Source organism: Lampetra planeri, chromosome 1 (assembly GCF_965212315.1).
Source record: "Lampetra planeri chromosome 1, kcLamPlan1.2.h2, whole genome shotgun sequence".
In the NCBI taxonomy this organism is placed as follows: Eukaryota; Metazoa; Chordata; class Hyperoartia; order Petromyzontiformes; family Petromyzontidae; genus Lampetra; species Lampetra planeri.
The window spans coordinates 38,892,116-38,913,487 of record NC_136107.1 but is presented as its reverse complement, the minus strand read 5'-3'; the positions used below and the strand labels follow the sequence as shown (position 1 = coordinate 38,913,487).

The window sequence follows — 21,372 nt, the reverse complement described above, 5'->3', positions numbered from 1 at the left end:
TTAAATTTTCATTAAACCCGGATCGTATCGCTTCATCTGCACTGAGCACTCTGCCTGTGTCAGAAGAACCAGATGCACACAGTGGCTGATTTATTTATATATTTTTCATTTTAGCCGTATTCGAGATATGTAAACATTCATTATAGATGTAACATAAACCATTTCCTGATCATCTGTCAGTTGAAACGTTCGGCCTTTCTTGCCTTTGAGCAATCCTATGTTTATGGACCAATTTTAAATGCAAAGGACTATTTACTGAAGGAGCAGGTCACTTGTTTTCCTGTATATTTATAGAATTGGGGAGAGTGGTGGGACAGTGGCAAGCACACGGTAAACACCCATAAATTGACCGAACACATCTTGATGTGGCAGGACCCTGCTGTACAACGAGTCCTTGGACTGAACGTAGGTCTCCTGAATACATAATTAATTCTCATTATTATAAGTGTGAGAAACAGTTACGCAAGCTTTTTATAAAGTCTTTCTCAAACCATCAATTTAGCCTCATTAAATTAATGACGCAGAACAAACAAGATCCCGGACAGGGCTGATACTATAAGTGAGACGGTACACGAACGAGACAAAAACATTCATAAAAGATTCATTGTTGAATGGGTTTGTGACCCTGTATTTAAATTCATTGAATGGGGGTGGGGGGGGAGATGATTACATGCCCCATGGGGGGACGTTTTGGCCAAACTCACAAAGTGCTCGCCACAAATGAACCACAACGCCTTGCTGATCTCAAGGGGCATAAACCATCGTCATGCAAACTCCGGTCCATCCTCACAGCAACAGCGGCTTTTGGCTGGCCATCGAACAAAGACGGTCACCGCATCGCATGCTTTCAGATGCGCTCCCGCGGCCAGTCTGGAATGCTCTTCCTTCCGATATCAGGAAGCCCCTGGAGCCATGCACTTTTAAATCAAGATTGAAAACTCGTTTCTTTAGAACTGCTTGTTGTGTTTGGTTTGTTGTCTGTCCCCTGCAAATCCGATTAGCACGGTTGGCTACGTACGGTGCAAAAGAAGCTGAACACACATACACGTACATACACACTCGCACGAAGGAACCCTTCAGGCCAAGGCATGAACCGCGCCCATTCTCGTAGAATTGAACTCTTCACGACTGTACAGGGAAAGCCTCCGTCCTGCGTGTGCCCCGTTCTTTATTGTGGGGCAATGGCTGCATTCCTAAACCCCCGCACCACCGATTAGCGCAGTTGCCTACAGACGGTGCAAAAGAAGTTCAACGTACATACATACATCCACGCCTCTCTTGAGCCCGAGTGCCAGCCCCTGTCCGGATATGCGTCTTTTTGTTTGGATTGCCCTACGACAACAAGCCTTGCCCCAATACTGGCACACTGCCTGCGCCTGCGGATTTAATTCCTTCCTGTATTTTTGGGGGAATTTTTGTTCTAGTGCCACCAGGGACCTGGCATAAAGCAGCAGCAGCAGACCCTTCCCACAGCCCAACTTCCGCAAACCCTGACCCCCGAAACCCCGGCTTCGTCACCCAGCAGCGCCGACGGCGACTTGTCAAAACACGTCGGTCATACAGCTCGTCACCACGGCACGTCCCAGCTTGTAACAACCAGACTGAAGAGTTTTCGAAGGGAACACTTTGTCTATTTGTAGACGCAGCCAGGTGGACTTGCCAGCGTTCTCAACTCATGATCACGAATTGAAATATCAGCCAGGAACCGACAGCCCTTTATAACTCCAGGGCTGATGATGCGACCTACCACTGTGAGAAGTCAACAGTGGGCGGCTGCCTCATTAATAGACTGACCCCTGCCCCAGTAATGTGGAAATTCCACCCGTTGGCTCAGAGCGGCCGGTGCAGCACTCCGCGCTCGCTTGAGCAGCATTGGGATGCGGAGACAGCAGAGAAAAAAGCGAGGAAACCGCTATGCAACAAACCCTTGATATTCGCGGGTTTGGCGATTTCAGTTTTTGATATTCGCGACTAATTTATTGGAGCGCGATTTGAAATGGGCGACGTTGCATTTTAAATATTTCGCGGCCGGTGCCCGACTGGACACCATCGAATCGCTGAGCCCGAGAACCCGGTTTAGTCACAGCTGCCTGCCTGGATTCGAACCCAGGTGTCAGCGGTGCCAGTTCGGCACTTATATTTGACAATCAGTTTGATTAAACTGCTCCGAGGTGAAACACATCAATCGTACATCTTTGCCCGCACCTCCGATTAGCACGGTTGGCTACGTACGGTGCGAAAGAAGTTCTACATACACACGTATATACAAATATTATCTGTCCTCATGCTCACACGAGCCCCTGCGCAGGGCTCACCCCCCAATCCGGAGCCGGCGACAGCCACTCCACATTCCTTTGGCTGGCAGCGGCATCTACGCAATAGCAACCTCAAGGAGCATAAACCACCACCACGCGAACTCCGGTTATCCTCGCAGCAGCAGTATTTGGCTGGCCATCGAACAAAGACGGTCACCGCATCGAGCGCTTTCAGATGTGTTCCTGTGGCAGTCCGAAACAGTCTTCCTTCCGATATTAGGAAGCCACTGGAGCTACGCACTTTTAAATCATCTAGATTGAGTACTCTTTTATTTATAACTGCTTTTGTGTTTCGTTTGCCATCCTTCCCCACGTACACACACACATAACGTACGAGACCGGCGCCAAGGCTCGGGGCGTAAGCGCCGGCCATGCAGCGGGAACCCACCTTGGCCGGGTCGAGCACCAGCTCGCGAAAGGTGGTCGTCGTGACCTCGATCACGAGGGGCGGCCGCGCTGAGGTGGGGGGCGGCCGCGCCACGCCGCAGCCGGAGCTCAAGTGCCGCTGGAGGTTGCTGTGATGGCGGCTGAACTGCTCGACGAACTCGACTGCCGGCGACACAATCACCGCGGGCGACGCAATCAACGCGGGCGACGCAAATGCGCATTAAACCTCCGCGCAGAAGTGGACACACCCAGATGTTGTGGCTGTGATCCAGGCACGGGTTGGTGGATCACAGCCACGATTTGCGTAACTCCTAAACCCACTGGGCTGCCCCGAGTGGGCCGAGAAATGGCAGTGCGGCAAAGTGGGCATCACGAACCCAGAATGCGGTCCCCTCTTATGCATGGGCATTGCAACTTACAGGCCCCCTGCGCCAATGCAGCAGAGCACTTCGCAAGGCTCCTCCCCAGTCTCTGTCTCCCATAACAGGTCGGGCCACTACCGAGGCCCGAGTACAGAAGATGCTCGCAAAATCGGGCAGGCGCCGATTCTAGCGAGATCTGAAATGAACCTAAGAGGATAGGATGGAAACCTGCAAGTTCCAGGTGATATTGTGGCTGGGGTGCGGAAGGCAGGGATTGAGTGGTCAGGTCAGTCACCCAGCCGAGAGCAAAGAGCGTGTGGTTGTGGTACGGTTGTGGGGCAGTTGTGGGGCGGTTGTAGGGCGGTTGTGGAGCAGTTGTGGTGCCACTGTGGTCGAAGAGAGATTGCGAAGCAGCTGCTCACCCAGCTGCGTGCGGTTGACCGTGTGATTGTGCCGCAGCACGTGGTGCTGCTCCTGCTCCACGCTCACGATGGTGACGAACGTGAGGGGGAGGGAGGGGGCCGGCGGCGACGGCGCCCCCAGCCGCTCCGCAAACTCCCAGTGCAGCTCCGAGTCCATGGCGTAGAAGCGCAGCGTGCGGTTGGTGCGGCACCGCAGGCCCCGCAGCGCCGCCACCGCCCCCGCGCCGTCGCACGAGCCGCCGCCCAGGCCGCCGGCGAGAGGACCCGGCACACCGGTCTGCGACCCCGGCTCGGCGCGGCCAAGCTGTCGGCAACACAGGCTGAACCTCCGCGTGCCGTAGCCGTCCTGGGCCCGCAGGCCGTCGCAGGTCGCGCGGCCTCCCGCGGCGGGCGGCAGGGTCGCCAAGGCCGGGAGGCTGACGGGGCAGGAGGTGACCGGCGGCAGCGCGCACAGCTCGCACGCGACCAGGGGGCACCCCCACGGAGGCAGCAGGCAGCTGCAGCAGGGAGCCGAGGTCGCGGGCGGCTCCGGCTCTGCGCCGCGCTGCTTGCCGCGCAGGTGCCTCGTCAGCAGGGACACGGCGTCGCTGCACTCGCAGTTGTGGTACTCCAGGGCGAGCTCTTCTGCCTGGGACCACCACCACCACGAATGAATTAACAACACGGCACCAATACCCGCCCATTCGGCAACGAGCAACGGCGACGCCACCACGGCGCCTGTGCCAGGCCAACGACAGCACCACCACCGCCGCCACCAACATTTCTCAAAGATTTGTAATCTCTCAACTTTCGTCTGTCGTGTTTTGTCTCAACTCATTCAGGGTTCTTGATCAGGTTTTGTACATGACGAATTTGAGGTGACCACCCAGGAAGAAGCAAAATAGATATTGATAATCCATAAGAGGTTTTTGGGTTAGATCGCGTAAATGTGTCGTTAAAACCTGCCACCACATAACTAGTAAGGGTTGTCACGTAAACAGAACGTGGCCAATTCGTCACCAGTACAGCACACCGGTGTGTTGGAGAGCCAAGCCACAACATTTACAATCTGAGTACGACGTTTCGCCAGTAATTACAACTAGCTTCATCAGGCGACAGCCAGATTTGTGGTCTTACTGTTTCGTTCCTTATCTAGAGAGACGTAGATGTGTTGACCACGCAGCTGCGTACTTGCACAATGTGGTGGGGGGGGGGGGTGATTACCGAGGCAACGTACATTATTGCGAGCCCTTTGAACGTGTCCTTCCTGTCTATTGTGTTTATTAAAACACATTCCTGCGGAGGGAGCTGGTAGGAACGTTGGGTTGCTCGGTCAATGGCCAGGGTCAACGGCGGCGTGGTATATTCCGCAAATATACCTGACTGAGAGCGGGCACAAGCCGGCGTGAGTAGGTTAAACGTTGAGTTTTATAAGGGCACCACGGGGTGACCAGCCCCTCCCCACCCAGCCCCACCCCTCCCACCCCCCCATCCAGCCCCTCCCCACCCTCCCCACCCAGCCCCTCCCCAACCTCCCCTCCCCACCCAGCCCCTCCCTCCCCTCTCCACCCAGCCCCACCCCTCCCATTTTTTGATGCACGACAGACAGACACAATAATCCCCTGTGGGCTGGTGGAACCAGGTGGTTCCTACCAGTAATAGCCCTACCAACGGTCATCCTTATTGAAGTACGCTGCAGCACTAAGACGATAGCTATCCGAACGGTTAAAATTATTTTGATTTCTTTCAATTTCGATAGATTCTCTAATTCGTCTTGGCCAGTAGTAGCTAGTTTTGCACGAAACTTTATCAAAATCAATTGAGTGTCCTTGTTGGCACACGTGTTCTGCTACTGCTGACAGTTGCATTTGGGAGTATTTGTGCCAAATCCGACTGGGATGCTTTGTTTTTCCAAACATCTGGCTAGTTTATCAGTTACTCCCGCAATGTACGGTATTTTGATCGTTTTAATTACTTGGGCAGTTTCAATGCCCTGGTTAGTTGATTTGTTTTTGGTATTCAATGCCCTGTTGATTTGTGCATCATTGTAACCGTTAATTTGCAGCGCTTCTTTAACATGTTGAATTTCACTTCTCAGACTGTCACCATCTGACACTTTCTTAGCTCGATGAATGAGCGTCTTGATAAGAGCAGATTTCTGTGCAGGGTGATGGTGTGACTCTGCATTCAGATAGGCGTCGGTATGCGTTCTCTTTCGGTAAACACTGCATGTTATTTTACCATTTCTACCCCGTCCGAGCAGAATACGTGACAACCCTTACTAGTTGGCTGTGTGGGGTGGTGGTGGGTTTTAACGACACATTTATATATTTACGTGATCTAACCCAAAAACCTCTATTATGGATTATACTGGTCGTGAAAGCCTACGTGTTCAACAGATATTGATAACAGATAAAATATGAACCGAAAGAATAAACAAGAAAACTTTTAATGCCAGTGTTAAAATATAACCCTGTGGCAAACATTCCATGAAGACATAAGTCAACTGACATGTGACAAAAATTGAACCAACATTATACTGAACTATAAAAAAAACTATTCAAAAGTTTGTTTTATTTTAACAGGTAAGACCCACTGAGCTATATAGCTTTTTTAGAAGCGACCTGGCTACAAACGATAGCTCAACAAAGTGGCTTATCGTGTGGAAATATCTAAACGCATTATTCTAAATGTGGGGGGGAAAACCGGAGGACCCGGAGAAAAATCCAAGCGATCAAAGGAAGAGAGAGACACACAAACTCCAAATAACCAACAGGCATCATCAGGGTCGGCCTCAGACCCACGACCTCCTGTATACCAGGCGAGGTAGTTAACATCTCGCCACCGTGGCGCCCAGTAATAATATCTGCGGGAGATGAATAGATGGAAATGTGAAGGTCACAACTCCCCATGTCGCTGCTGGAAGCACAGTACGCCCTGCATCCGTCCTCCCGCTGAACCCTGCAAGTGTCGGAGTCAACTCCAGACCCTCTCCTAAGGCTACTTGCACTGAGAGAACACGACATGAATATTTGATTAAAGGGAAAAAAAAAAATCGCACCAAGCGGGACAGTTCTTATAATAGCCTTTGCCAAGGAATTTTCAGTGCTTGCATTGGTAGGACGAGTTATCATCGTGACAGCCCATCAAAAGGGAATGGTTGTCAGCGACGTGATTTAGGTTAGAGTTGACAGCTCAAGTGGTTTGTGCTGTGGAAATAAAGCGTCTGGGCAGAGGTTGGGCCCAGTCATAGGCAGCCTCAACAGGGTCCCAGACACAACGAGAATCACCGATAAAGATGTCACGTGAAAAAAACAAATGTCATTAAAAAATTTTAGGTTGTATATTTGCGATAAATTTATATTATTGTAGGTTCTTAAGTAAACGCAATGGTTTGTCGTTAGAATCACGATACGTGAAGAAACATCCAAGTCTGTGCTCTCGGCTTGCCTGGGTGAAAATTGGTTGGGGTTCTGCCCTCGGTTTACCCCACGTGACTGGCTCACAGCCACCATCAGACTCGATTAACAGCCTTGGTTTTTTTTGATTTTCACAGGAAGACGTTCAACTCCTGTACGATGTTAGAATGTCATCATCTATCATACCATGACGGTTTGACGGGCAGAGTCCCCCCCCCCCACCTACGGGCGTGATGTTATAATTGCAACTAACGCGAGCAAAAAGCAGACGCGGCACGAATCCCCACGCCTTGGTGCGTGGATGCTGCCGTTTGCGCCGTGCTGCATTGCAGCTCTCCCGAGGCGGCGCACGCACGCAGGTTTACCGATTGGTCGCCACCGCCGCTGCTGCTGCTGCTCCTCCTCCTCACTCGTGGATGGGGTCAGCGAACTCGGCGGACCCGCGTGGCAACAAGCAAGTGAGGATGTCGGCACGGCGACCGCTCACTTAAACCGCACAATAAAAAATACATCGCGTAGCGATTCTCACGGATCGGAATCTTTAGCAGAATCGGAGTGTCTTTTTTTTTTATCCTGGAGAAATCCAATGAGCTACGAAGGCTCTTCTTCACAGATGTCCAGCAAGGGGCGCGCGCGGTCAAAAAGTTACAACAAACAATGCAAAACAACGATGCGAGCGGAAAGTATAGGGAAGGTAGGCAAATAAACATAAATATACTCAAACTAAACTATTTTTATTTTACCAGGCAAAACCCACCCACCCCCAGTGACAAGCTATTCCGTTTGGTTGAATTTCCACGGGGGGGGGGCAGGGTGAGGTGGTGGAGGGGGGGGGGGCAGGGTGAGGTGGTGGGGGGGGGCAGGGCGAGGTGGTGGGGGGGGGGGGCAGGGTGAGGTGGTGGGGGGGCAGGGTGAGGTGGTGGGGGGGACACCCCCACTCTGAATCCCTCCCCTCTAACCCGCCCCCTGTGAAAACAGACTCCGCCCCCTGTGAAAACAGACTCCGTGCAGCAGTGTCGAGGCCTCTCCGCGGCATCTCCCTCCCTCACATCTCCCCTGAACCCTGTGCCCGTCTCTCTCCGTTCCTTTTCCTCTCATTCACCATTCTTTCTCTTCCCTCTCCCGTTCTTTGCTCTTCTTCCCGTTCATTAATCTCCTTGACTCAGCTCCCCTCCCTTCCTGTGGTGCTGCCAACAGGTAAAATGTTGCTAGTTTAAGCCATTCAAGTTTTAAAACAACACGCCCTTCAGAGATATGCAAATGCACCGTCAGCCAAGGTGACTGAAGAACCGCACGATGCAGCATTAACCAATTGCCTGGCTAAAGTTCCGCTCGCAACGCCTCCCCCTCTGCAACGGGCCACGTCCCTCTTCTGAACGCAGCCGCTCAAAAGTGTGAATAATGAACGGTGTCACGACTCCGCTGGCAAGCGAACTTCGGGCGCCGGGAGACAAATTTTCGTCTCTTGCACGAGGCGGCGACGCTTCCCTAGTCGACAAGAACGCAGCGGCGTCCACGCGTACGGCTCGGACACGAGCGTCCCTCGCAAAAGGGACGCGACACTCCGGCGCGGGGGCCTCTCGCGCGACTCAACGTGGACGGGCTCGTCACGGTTCTCGTCCGAGACCCCGCCGGACATTGGTGAAAAAAAATTAACCCGTAAAAACAGAGTTTTTCACTATAAATCCTTTATATGCGTGGCGGCTAGAGTCCTCTCGTCCTCTGGCTTGAGATGGCTGCCACCTATGGGTCAGATGATTGCGTGCCACCATTAAGCAATTGGTAATTAAATATAATTTTTTTTTTCCTAAAAAGTGTAAAGTTATGGAAAAAAATTTTCACGAAAATAAATTGTCACGCACAACGAGTCTGTGTGCAAAATGTCAGCTCGATTGGATCACGGGAAGTTTTTTAAACGACCGAAATATTTGCTCGGTCGTAAGCGCGCAAGCAAGCAAGCAAGTGAACTTAATATAAAGGATTTTAAAAGCTTTGTAGCGCGTCTGATTCCTCCAGTCTAGATAAATAACTCCGATTCCGATCCTAGGCTCGAGGAGCACCAGGCGAATCGCAGGGTCACTGGTGCCAAACCCCAGCGGGAGGGTGGGAAGTAAGTTCACCGGGTCCATCGTCACGTCAAGACGAGAGCCTGACCACTACGTAAGGCGGGGGGGGGGGGGGTGGCATTACATTTCCCCGACCCACGGAGGCTCAGACTCAGGGGAGACAGCCTGCGACGCACGGCCTTGTGTTTTGTGGGTCCGAGTCTTCCTCTGGAGAAATCAAAAGAGAAACAACCGCGACCCCCATCCGCACGCACCAGCGCACGCGACGGTGTCCGAGCTGACGCGCGTCCGGGAAGTGGCAGCTGCACGTCAGGATGTCCTCGCGTGGCCTTCAAGGCCACATCCTTCCGTGCCGCCACCACCACCACCACCCCTCTACGTCTCCCTCTGTGCCACCACCACCCTCCCTGTCTTATCTGTGCCACCACCACCACCCTCCCTGTCTCCTCTGTGCCACCACCACCACCCCTCTACGTCTCCCTCTGTGCCACCACCACTCTCCCTGTCTCCTCTGTTCCACCACCACCCTCCCCGTCTCCCTCTGTGCCACCACCACCACCCTCTACGTCTCCTCTGTGCCACCACCACCACCACCCCTCTACGTCTCCCTCTGGGCCACCACCACCACCACCTTCCCCGTCTCCTCCGAGGGGGCAAGATATAATCAATATTGACTTTTCAATACAGATTTGACTCGAGTCCCATCAAGAACTTTCCGCGATGACTGGTGCTATTTCAGCCGCAGAGCTTAGCAAGACCGAAACACAATCCAGCGCGTGCTGGGAGACGACACGGGCACGCATCGCCGCCGTGCGACGCGGAACATTTTCTGTGCACGCACCCTGCTTGGACGTCGGATGCGTTTCCAAGCACCCCGCCAAATCGCGCGCAACCCCAAAATAACCTCGCTTATGCCCCAGTGTAACCCCCTCCCCCGCCACAGCGGCTTGCTGCAGCATGGCGACGCATTCCAGCAAGACCGGGAACGACTCGGAGGCGCCAAGAGGAACCGCAAAACAAGCGGGGAGGGCAGCCATGCGGCGAACCGGCATCAAATTCCCTCCCAAACTCTGCCATCCTCTATATGCACGTATGTTCCGTACGTAGATAACCGCGCTAATCGGAGGTGCGGGGGAAGGACAACAAGCTAATCACAACAAGCAGTTCTCAATAAATGAATTTTCCATCTAGATGATTTAAAAGTGCACAGCGCCAGTTGCTTCCTAACATCGGAAGGAAGAGCGTTCCAGACGGCCGCCGAAGCACATCTGAAAGCGCGCGATGCGGCGACCCACCGTCTTTGTTCGATGGCCGAGCCAAAAGACGCAGCGCGTATTTACATGTGGGAGGAAACCAGAACACGCGGTGAAAACTCGCGTGCCAAGGGGCAATAATTCATTCCATACAGGTGGAACAGACGTAGTCCACGTTCTGCTACACCGCCCTCTCCAGGCGGGCTAGAGCATAGCACCTGAACGCCCACGGGAATGGAGCTTGACAACACGATTGCGATCCACCAAACCTCAAGTGACGGTGGCGGCAAGAGATGCAAAAAAAAGAGAATGCAAAGATGATGATGATGATTGTGGAAGCCTCCATTTGGGGACGATACAAGTGGGCGTGCCGACCCACTCGCCCCACGCCTTGTCAAGGCCTCGCTGAAAAGGAGTCCTCGTCTCGAATGGACCACAGAGCAGTACTTAGATTGCGGATTTCGGGGAGCCATTCTCTCTTCATTTAGTCGCCCGGATAAAGTCAAGTGCTGAGTCGGCCCTTCGTTATCAATGTTGGTGCGGGAAGAGCGGGGGGGGGGGGGGTCATTTCCACCCTCCTCAACCCCCCCCCCCCCCCCATATTATTAGTGTCAGCCAATCAGTGAACTCGGTAAAACATTCTTTTTACGCAGGCAGTCCCTGGGTGACGGAAGGGTTAGAGGTTCCCGAGAATGATCCATAAACCCGAATTTTCCGCATGTCGGAAACTGAACAATTTTCCCCCAAAATGAACGATAAAATCCCATAGCCGCAAATAGCCGATTACCGTTTTCGTTTTCTCTCAGTACTGCATTGCGCTATTGTCTATTTTCTATCACGACCTGTATCATATCGCTGTACATATGCTGTGCACTTCCTACGATTCTTTCATTTCTTCGAATATATACCCTAACACTGCTCATAATTAAACTAATGGAACGTATACTGTGTCCAATTGTTTACTAATTAAAACACATTTTTTTTTTATATATATTGTTAACAGAAAGCAGTCACTTCCGAATGCCCATTTCCCGTGCATTCAGCTGGGCCTAGACTTCTCCAATCGCTGTTGCTGGAGACCAGAAGCAATCGAAGTGTAATTGTGCTAAATATAATACATTCGGTAATTAAATCTTTACTTAAAGCTTTCGTGATTGCAGGAATTCATATTCTTTGGGTCTTTCGGTAAAATCACGTAGATAGGTTAAAAGAAAATAACAAAATAACAAAAAACTACGACGTTTCGATTACAACACAAGCGGCCGTTTGTGTTGCGATCGAAACGTCGTAGTTTTTTGTTATTTTCTTTGAACCCATCTACGTGACTTTACCGAAAGACCCAGGAGAATCTTTAGGTGGAAACCGTTGCCGAAAATTCCCCATCGTCCGCGACTGGAACCGTGCCGATAACCATGCCACCTACTGGCCAGCACACAACACGAACAGAAGACAAAACCGCACAACGATCAGTGTCGCGGTGGGGAGCCGGGGGGCGAACGTCCGCCCCGCACGGGCGCGTGCGCGAACGAGCGGCGGTTACCATGTGCAGGAGCTCGTGGCCGTCCGAGCGCAACGGCCGGAAGGGCAGGAAGAGGATGAGCGCGGGGCCCTTGCGCAGCTCCGTGTTGAGCAGCAGGCTCTTGCGCCCGCTGGGCCGGAGCCACTGCAGCGGCGGGGGCTGGCGCGCGCCAGCGGCCCAGCGGTACAGCGTCTCGGCCGTGGCGCCCGCGCCAGTCTCGGTGAACACCTGCCCGGAACGCAGAAGCCCACCGTGACGATGACGACGGCAGGGGGAAGCACTGGCGGACGGTGTGTGTTGAAGCCAACCGTGGTAATTCGAACAAAAACTAAACGATAGCCTCTTCTTGGTTCTTTCGGTAAAGTCACGTAGAAGGGAAATAATAAAATAAAAACATAATAAAATAATTCTCACGACGTTTCGGCCACAACGCAAGCAGCCGTCGTCAGGTGAAGAACAGGGCTGTCGGAAAGACAGCGTCTGACAGACCTGTTCTTCACCTGAGGACGGCTGCTTGCGTTGTGGCCGAAACGTCGTGAGAATTGTATTTTATTATGTTTTATTATTATTATTTTATTATTTCCCTTCTACGTGACTTGACCGAAAGAACCAAGAAGATGAATCCCTGCAGTCACGAAAGCTTTAAATCCAAATTTAAACGATAGCCTATTTTTTATTTTTTCAGGTAAGGCCCACTGGGAAATTAAGCTTCTTTTTCAGAATCGACCTGGCCACAAATGATAGCCCATCGAAGTAGCTTATCACGTGCAAATGTATAGCAGCCAAATCCTTTTCAACGCGCGTTTATAAATGTGTAGGGAGGACCAAAAGAAAAAAACCACGCGACCACAGGGAGCGATACACGCAAACTCCAAATATACAGGCATTGTCAAGGGTAGGGGTCGAACCCACGGCCTCCTGTATACCAGGCGAGGTAGTTCACATCTCGCCACCGTGACGCCGGGGCCATGACCGGGACTACTCGCCACATGGCAGCTACAGCCTCCTGACCCATCTGTGCAAAGCTTTGAGTGTCAATCCTCAAAATGCGCCGGTTTTTTTTCCCACGTGAAGCCAAACACTCCAGTACGGAAAGAACTAAACCAGCCAATGTAGGATCCTCTTATTTAGGGCAACTTCTAAACATATGCTACAGGCCCCGCACTAGCTTAATCCGGCACTGGTCCTGGGCCATGTGACCGAGGCTGGGGGGCTCACCGCGGTGGAGTTGAAGAGGCGGGGCATGCACACGGAGCCCGCTCGCACGAGCCCCGCAAGCTGGGCAACGCCGCCGCTCGTCAGCACGCCGAACCGCATCGGCGCCGTACCGTCTGCCCGAGAGAAACAAAACCCGAGCGCAGCAGCGGTCACGCAGAGTGCGCACGGAACCCATGTGCAGCGGCGATCACACCCAGTGCAGGCACTCGCCATCACATGGTTTTCATTTTACACCCGCCCCAAACACAATTTAAATACACGTGAAAATTCACCGATGACCACCCGAAATTCAGCCGATCTCATGAGATCTCGGCAAACTAAGCCGGGTTGCGCCTGGTTAGTACTTGAGACGAGAGGCTGTGTGGGGAATACCAGGCGGCGTTGCAGTTGCCTTCGTCGTTAAAGTGGTCATTTTGAGCTTTTCATTTTACTTGGTCAAAACAGTGCAACCAAGCACGAGGGCCCCATTTGAGTCGGGGAATTAGTGCGGCGTGCGGCGATCAGCTGACCAAGCAGGATACCCGAGACTCGGACGGGGATGGGGGGGGCGACAGCAGCGTTCTTCATCGCAAGGCCCACCGCGGACCACTGGCGGCCCCTGGTGGCCTTGAGTGCGGCCCGTGACAATACACACAAAGTGAAAATACCCCCCCACCCCATCATCGTGCTGCTGTCAAACCCGCAATGGTTTCAAATGTGTGGCGGTCCTCACACTGATGATGTCTCATTGGCGAAACTGACTTCCCCCCCCCCACCTCTGAAAATTAGTGAAGAACACTGCTGTAGGATGAGACCATAGCGGTCAGATTTCAACCGTGAAACAGCCGCCGAATTTATCAGAGGCGACCAAGAGGTGCCTCTTGGTCGCCTCAAGCGTTGACGCGACGCGGCGGTGAATGCGATCCTGTTTACGGCTCACCGCGGTGACTCTGAGAGCGCACCCGATAATCCGCGCCAATAAATAAGCAGACGTCTCCGTCGCACTCCTGTCTTGACGTGAAACATGCCACCAGTTCTGACTCAACCCATCAACAAGCCACGGCTTTCTGGGAGTGCACAACTTCAGCAGCGTTGCTTCAAGTCAAGCAAACTCTGGACCAGTATTGTGTCTGATCAGCAGTCAGGCTTGTTTAAATAAATGCTGGTGAAGTAGCGATCTTACAAACAAGGAACCCTCCCTTTATACTATGAGGTCCTGTTTCATAAGAAAGTATATATAAAATAAATAACATCAAATAATCATTCACGTCTTTGTGGACAATATAAAAATATGGGCATCCCTCAATATTGTCGCCAGGTCGCTTCCGAAAAATAACGAATAGCTCAGTGGGCTTTACGGGACAGCTGCACGTTTGGCAGAGGTCGCAAGCGGGTACCCGATACCCGTACCCTACCCGATACCCGGCTACCCGTACCCGGCCGGGTACGGGTACGGGTAGGCCGTGAGTCACTGGTGAGTAGCCGTTTGTCACTCATTTCGGGTAGGGTACGGGTAGGGAACGGCTACCCGTACCCGGCTGGGTACGGGTACCCATTTGCGACCCTGGTGCGGCCGGGTACGGGTAAGGAATCAAAACCCATTTGCGACCTCTGACGGTTGGGCACGTGTGAACTTACGGCCGGTGGCGCCACCTAGCGGACTTGAAAACAATTAAAATCTCTACAGCTTTAGAACACTTAGCCCAGGGGTGTCGGCGACCAAAAATAACAAGGGGAATACACGACGGTGGTCGCCAATAAGTAACGTAGCGGAGCGCTCCTTCAATAGCCGGCGTGCGGCTACGGAGCCGCAGGTTGCCGACCCCTGATCTAGGCGATCAGGCGTCTCTCCACCGATGTGGACAAATCGCCTGCCCGAGTAGATGCCACAGTGGGTTCGTCCCCAACCCTGACCGTCTGCAGTGTATGTGGAGTTTGCATGTCTCTCTCTCTCTCCCCGTGGATTTTCCTCCAGGTCTTCCGGTTTTTCCCTCTACATTTATAAACATGCGTTTAAGAGGATTTGGCTGCTATACATTTCCACGTGAGAAGAAGCCACTTCGTTGAGCTATAATTTGTGGCCATGTCGCTACTGAAAAAAAAGCTGCAAAGCTCAGTGGGCCTCACCTGGTAAAATAATTTTATTTAATAGTTTTGATAGATTCTGTGTGAACTGCATTTTAACCCCGACCCCACACGCAGGCTCTTCTCAAGAGGTGTCGAGCCGGAGTTGGGAACTGGAATGCAGCTTGAAGACGTCCGAAGACCAGATGATGATTTCCTGTATAGATGTGCCATGCCTTTCCCTTACTCTCCATCTCCGAGAAGTGAGAGAAGGAGCATCACCTCGTGTGGCTAAAGCAACTCTGGAGTAGTCCTGTGACCTCATCTTCCAGAGCTGCCCCTTCTCTAACGTGGCCTGGTGCTGAGACATCTTCCAGACAAGATCGTTGGTATTCTGGATTTTCTGTTTGTACATAGTCACATAGTCACTTTAAGATGTTTTCTTGTTCATGTTTTGTCTTTTGTTTGTTGCGGTTGCACCCGATTCAAGAGCCGAATGGCTCACAGGGCTATACCTAATAAATGCAACTCAAAACTGAAACTCGGCGTGGTGCGCTGCTTTCTGCGAGAGCTTCTTGTGGAAGCATCTCACGACGCGACCCCAAACGGCACAACTGGAGTAAGAGTGGGACGGAGTCTCGTTGCACAGGTGGAACGTCGGGGCCACGTTTGCCGCGTGCTTCCCCCGTCTCTCCGCACACCACCACGTGTGTGTGTGCGCGTTGTCCCCGTCTCTCCGCACACCACCACGTGTGTGTGTGTTGTCCCCGTCTCTCCGCACACCACCACGTGTGTGTGTGTTCTCCCTGTCTCTCCACGCACACCACGTGTGTGTGCGCGTTGTCCCCGTCTCTCCGCACACCACCACGTGTGTGTGTGTGGTCCCCGTCTCTCCGCGCACCACCACGTGTGTGTGTGTGTTGTCCCGGTCTCTCCGCGCACCACCACGTGTGTGTGTGTGTTGTCCCCGTCTTTCCGCACACCACCACGTGTGTGTACTTGTGTGTGTGCGTGTGTGTACTTGTGTGTGTGTGCGCGCGCTGTCCTACCTCTCTGTAGTGACAGCAGGGCAGCACGGTAGAACTCCAGGTACCCCGGCGGTTGCGGAGATGCATTGAACTCAAAGAATCCCAAGATACCCGGCTGCAGGGGACGCAAACACAGACACAGGTATTCTAAAGACTACTCATTTGAAGCCGAGTCGACCTAGGAGAGGGCCAGGACCAGTTCAGATAATCGTCACTTGCGGTGGCCATGAGCGGGAATGGAACTCGGGTCACCGGGTTTACGCACACATACATTGCCACAGACAACAGCCATCATTCGCCACGTCACCACAGTGCATGTGTCACGTGAGGTGCCCCGTACAACAAATTAAACAGAAAAAGCAGTTCTAAACAAATGAGTTTTAAATTTAGATTTACAAGTTCATAGCTCCAGCGGCTTCCTCATATTGGAAGAGCCTTACAGTTGGCCAAAGAAGTGCATCTGAAAGCGCGCAATGCAGTGACCGTCTTTGTTCGATGGTTAACCAAAAGCCGCTGAGGGAGGGGTTCTGCCAGTGCTCACCTCCGACGTGGCGAGAAAGTCGAGGAGGTGGTGCGGCGTGGCGACGTGCGTGACGGGCACCATCACGCGCTCCACAAACGCCTGCAGGTAGGAGGCGAGCAGCGGGCCCTCGTAGGGGATGGGGCCGAGCCTGCGGCACGAGGAGCCACTCGCTCACGGAGTCACGACACTCTCCCGGAATTCTTACAGCGGCCGCCCGCCCGCCCGCCGCGGCAAAACTCAGGAGGCGTCACCATAACACGGATGTGTGTCGAGCTTGTACATAGCCAACCGTGCTAATCGGAGGTGCTGGGGAAGGACAACTAATGAAAAAAGCAGTTCTAAAGAAATGAGTTTTCAATCTAGATGATTTAAAAGTGAAAAGCTCCAGTGGCTTCCTAATAACGGAAGAGCGTTCCAGACGGCCGCAGAAGCGCATCTGAAAGCGCACGATACGGCGACCGTCTTTGTTCGATGGCGGAGTCAAAAGCTGCTGCGAGGATGACCGGAGTTTGCATGACGGTTTATGCTCCTTGACGACATCATTTGTGGCAAGCACTTTGTGTGTAATTAGTACGACCTGATACTATAAATGTATTCGTTCAGCAATGGGAAGCCAATGCAGCTCGGCGAGCACTGGACAGACAATTCGTGTTCCACCAGAGCAGAGTATTTTTGCTCTGGCCGAACAAGCCATGCATCAAACAGCACTTCAAACTCTCGGCTGTGACGAGTAACTGGTGCGGTGTCAACATCACCAACGGGGAGACAAAGGTGGCCGGGCGTGGTGCTGACAATCCACCCACTCATGTGCCGTGGCGGGCTTTCATAGCTGATCGCTGACAGCACTCGCCCCACAAAAGTGTTCAGGCTAAAACAGGGGATCTTTGTCAAAGTTGGTGCTAGCTGCAGCGTCGATGCTCCGTGCGTTAATTGTTGCTGTGCCACACAGGCAGGCCTCAGGGCCGAGATAGTGTGGACTACGGGGGCGGCTCACCGCCTTACCCGGTGTGGTAGATGTGGATCGCTGGGAAGAAAGAGAAGCTCATCTCTCGCCTGCATCTCCCTTTGGGCCACCAGCAGTTCACCGCAATAAACAGCACCTGAAAGCAGAGGTGGATGGGAACGTTCCAGCGCAGATTCTGATGTTGAGTTTATTCCCTCTAGTAACTCACACACTCACAGTGAACACTTTCCCGTTCTGAGATGTCTGCAAGTCCCAGGGTGGAAAGGGTTAACAGTGGTTACTCTCTCCTCACCTAAAATATCGCAAAGGGACCAAAGCCAGCCGAGTTGAAACAACAAATCACTTTCCCCATCTCCACAACAACTGCTGCCAAGCTGCTTGTTTTATGCCGGCATTAAATTATTGTAAAATGCTGCTTTGATCGAAGCCATTGCAGACGATTATCGTTAATCGCCTGCAATCGCCTCGTGCCAAATGATTAAGCGCCCAGCACCAATATACAGGCACATTGTTGTTGTTGTTGTTATTATTGCTGCTGCCATTTACAAAAAGCATGACGGCGTTTCGATTTTTTATTGGCGCGACAAGATACGTAAAAACCACAAATAAAGTTGACAAAGCGTACAAATTGTGGAAAAGAAATGTTACTGCCTGGCAGTCATTGTAAATGTGTCATAAAACCCAACTCCACCCGACGCAGCCCATCTGTAAGTTTTGTCACGTGAACAAAACGTGCCAATGGGTTACGACTTCAGCACACCGCTGTATTGGAAAGCAAACTCACGGCGTTGACAATATGAGGGCTGTGACGCTGCGCTGGCGATTGCAACCAGCATTGTCAGGCTTACGACACATTCACATCTCCGCGATCTCACCCAAAGGAAAAAAGCGTTGTTGCGAATAATATTGGCGGCGGAAACCTACGTAGGGGGCATAGCGCTCTCACCTGCGGGGGGCAAGGGGGCTCTCACCTGCGGGGGGCAAGGGGCTCTCACCTGCGGGAGGCAAGGGGGCTCTCACCTGCGGGGGGCAGGGGGCTCTCACCTGCGGGGGGCAGGGGGCTCTCACCTGTCCGGCGAGGGCATGTGCCACGCGGTCCACGTGCGGCACGGCGCGCACGCAGCGCGCGCACCATGGCGCGTACAGCACCAGCACGCAGACCTCGGCGTCGGCGCGCAGGCGCTCCGCCCAGTCCAGCTGGCCCAGCGGCAGGTCGACGACGCGCGACGCCCCGCGGAACAGCGGCGCCGCCGGCCACGCCTCCCGCTCCACGCTGCCCCCTCGGCTACGCGTGGGGCGCACACGCGGGGAGAGACGGAGGAGGGCAGGAATGCAGTAGGCACGACCGCTTGGGCACTACGTCGCTTTATCCCTGGTTCGACGGTCCGCTCGATGCCGCTCCCGCCGGCTAGGAGCCAGAATCGAACAAAGACGGTCAAAGTGCATCGTGCTACTTCAGATGTGAAGTCGCGGCCGTCTGGAACGCTCTTTCTTCCGATGTTAGGAAGTCATCGGAGCCATAAATTTTTAAATCTACGTTTAAAACTATTTATTTTGAACTGATTTTCGTGTTTAGTTTGTTGTCCTTCCCCCGCACCTCTAATTAGCACGGTCGGCTATGTACAGTGAGAAAGAAGTTCAACATACATACCGTGTTGCCTGGGCAGGATTAAGTTCTCATATCTCATCGGTCTCCCGCATCTTATCTTAGATTTATATAGCGCCTAATTCCAAGGAACTTCACAGCCATTAAAAATTGTACATATGATAATGGTTGACATACAAAGCGGGGTTATTAAAAGTAGTGGTGGTGCAGTTACGGTCATGGTTTGGAGAACTGCTCGGACGGCAAAGGAGGGGTAGGGGTAGCTATAGGGGTTGGGGTAGCGATAGGGGTTGGGGTCGTGATAGAGGCAGTGATAGGGTTAGGGGTAATGACAGAGGTAATGATAGGCCTGGTCATAGCTGGGGGGCCAGGACAGGGAGTAGGAGTGGCAGGATGATAGGCTGGGGGAGAAGAGATGGGGGTTGTTTAAAGGGAGAAAGGTAAGCAGGTTATCGTGAAGATTATTGTTTTATGTGCAGTGGGAGTTGGTTCCATTGAAGGGCAGGATGGGATGGGACAGAGTCGTGAGGTACAAGAGAAGCATGAGAATGTGGGGCAAAACCATGGAGGGATGTAGACTCGAGTGAGACATTTAAAGAGACCACGATAGCACACAGGGAGCAAGTAGAGCAGAATTGTGGGAATTAGGGATGAAGGGGGTGGTTGAAAATTATTCGGGCTGGGGCGTTGTGCATCTGTTATTGGAGAGGAGTCAAGGCATCGGGCAGGAAGGCCGACAAGACGAGAGGTGGCAGGAGTCAAGTTCAGTGAAGACGAGGTAGTGAACCAGGAGTTTAGCAGCAGAGTGAGCTGAGGTCTAGAGGAAAGCAGGGATAAACACATTCCTGCGGAGGGAGCTGGTAGGAACGTTGGGTTGCTCGGTCAATGGCCAGGGTCAACGGCGGCGTGGTGTATTCCGCAAATATGGCCGACTGTGAGGGCGGGCACAAGCCGGCGTGAGTAGGTTAAACGTTGAGTTTTATAAGGGCACCACGGGGTGACCAGCCCCTCCCCAACCAGCCCCACCCCTCCCCTCCCCACCCAGCCCCTCCCCACCCTCCCCACCCTCCCCTCTCCACCCAGCCCTACCCCTCCCATTTTTGGATGCATGACGGACGGACACAATAATCCCGTGGGCTGCTGTAACCAGGAGGTTCCTACCAGTATAATCCTGAGGGGGTGAGAACGTCACAACAACAAACAATACAAAAACACGACAGGAGTGCAAAGTATAGGAAAGGTAAATAAATCACTACAAAAACTATTTAGTTTTTACACCAGGTAAAGCCCATTGAGTTACGAGCTTATTTTTCAGAAGCGATCTGGCCACAAATAATAGCTCAACTCAGTGGCTTATCATCGTGCGGCAATGAATAGCAGCCACATAATCTACATAACGATCTAAAGGACGCATGAGTGGAGGTAAAAGTGAAGCAGGGATGGGTCCAAGGGAGGAGGCTGTAGGGTGGGTAGGGCTTGGTTGTTTAATGATGAAAACTCGATGCGAGTGTTGAAACTATTAAAACATTTTATTTTATTTTACCAGGTAAGGCCCACCGATATAAATAGCTCTCGATTTTGGAAGCGACCTGGCCGCCACAAATGAAGTGCCTCATCACGTGGACATTTATAGCAGCCAAATACTTTAAACGCGTGTGGTTTCGAAATATGGTGGGGAAAAACCGGAGGACCTGGAGAAAAATCCACGCGACCACACGGGGGAGCGAGACACGCAAACTCAAAATATCCAGCAGCAGGCGTCAGGGTCGGAATGGAACCCACGACCTCCTGTATACCAGGCGTGATAGTTAACATCTCATAGCCACCGTGATGATGATGGGAGAGAGACACGCAAACTCCAAATATCCAGCAGCGGGCGTCAGGGTCGGGATCGAACCCACGACCTCCTGTACACCACGCGAGGTAGTGAACATCTCCTAGCCACCGTGGCGCCCGAGGTGGCGATGTTGCCTGGCACGGCACCATACGGGGCAGGAGGAGGAGGGGGGGAGGGAGAAAGCCCGGCCACCCCTCTGCTGTGGTGTCAGAAGCCACGTTTCACTCCTAGGGAGACGCCGAGGATGGACACGAGAGGCGAGCCAACACCCCCCCCCGCCCCACCGTAGTAAGCAGACTTCAACGTCAATGCTTACTACCTCCTTCAAGCAGCCACTAAACAGAGTATTGAGTGGAACACTTGATGCGGCTGGGCAGCAGAGTCGAGATCAAACTTTTGCAAACAAAATCAATTCATCGGCTGCATGGGGG

The 21,372-nt window shown here is 52.7% G+C and overlaps 1 protein-coding gene across 1 annotated transcript in view; it reads right to left on the bottom strand.

Moving 5' to 3' along the window:
- TXNDC11 (thioredoxin domain containing 11) overlaps window positions 1-21,372 on the bottom strand; it is a 44,722-nt gene that overhangs the window by 21,752 nt on the left and 1,598 nt on the right. The window contains exons 2-9 of the mRNA XM_078600551.1: window positions 18,567-18,783; window positions 17,537-17,634; window positions 16,553-16,682; window positions 16,033-16,126; window positions 12,941-13,053; window positions 11,744-11,950; window positions 3,487-4,114; window positions 2,704-2,864 (exon numbers count right to left, since the gene is read on the bottom strand). Coding sequence (XP_078456677.1) covers window positions 2,704-2,864; window positions 3,487-4,114; window positions 11,744-11,950; window positions 12,941-13,053; window positions 16,033-16,126; window positions 16,553-16,682; window positions 17,537-17,634; window positions 18,567-18,783 — 1,648 coding nt within the window. The remainder of the gene's footprint in view (window positions 1-2,703; window positions 2,865-3,486; window positions 4,115-11,743; window positions 11,951-12,940; window positions 13,054-16,032; window positions 16,127-16,552; window positions 16,683-17,536; window positions 17,635-18,566; window positions 18,784-21,372) is intronic.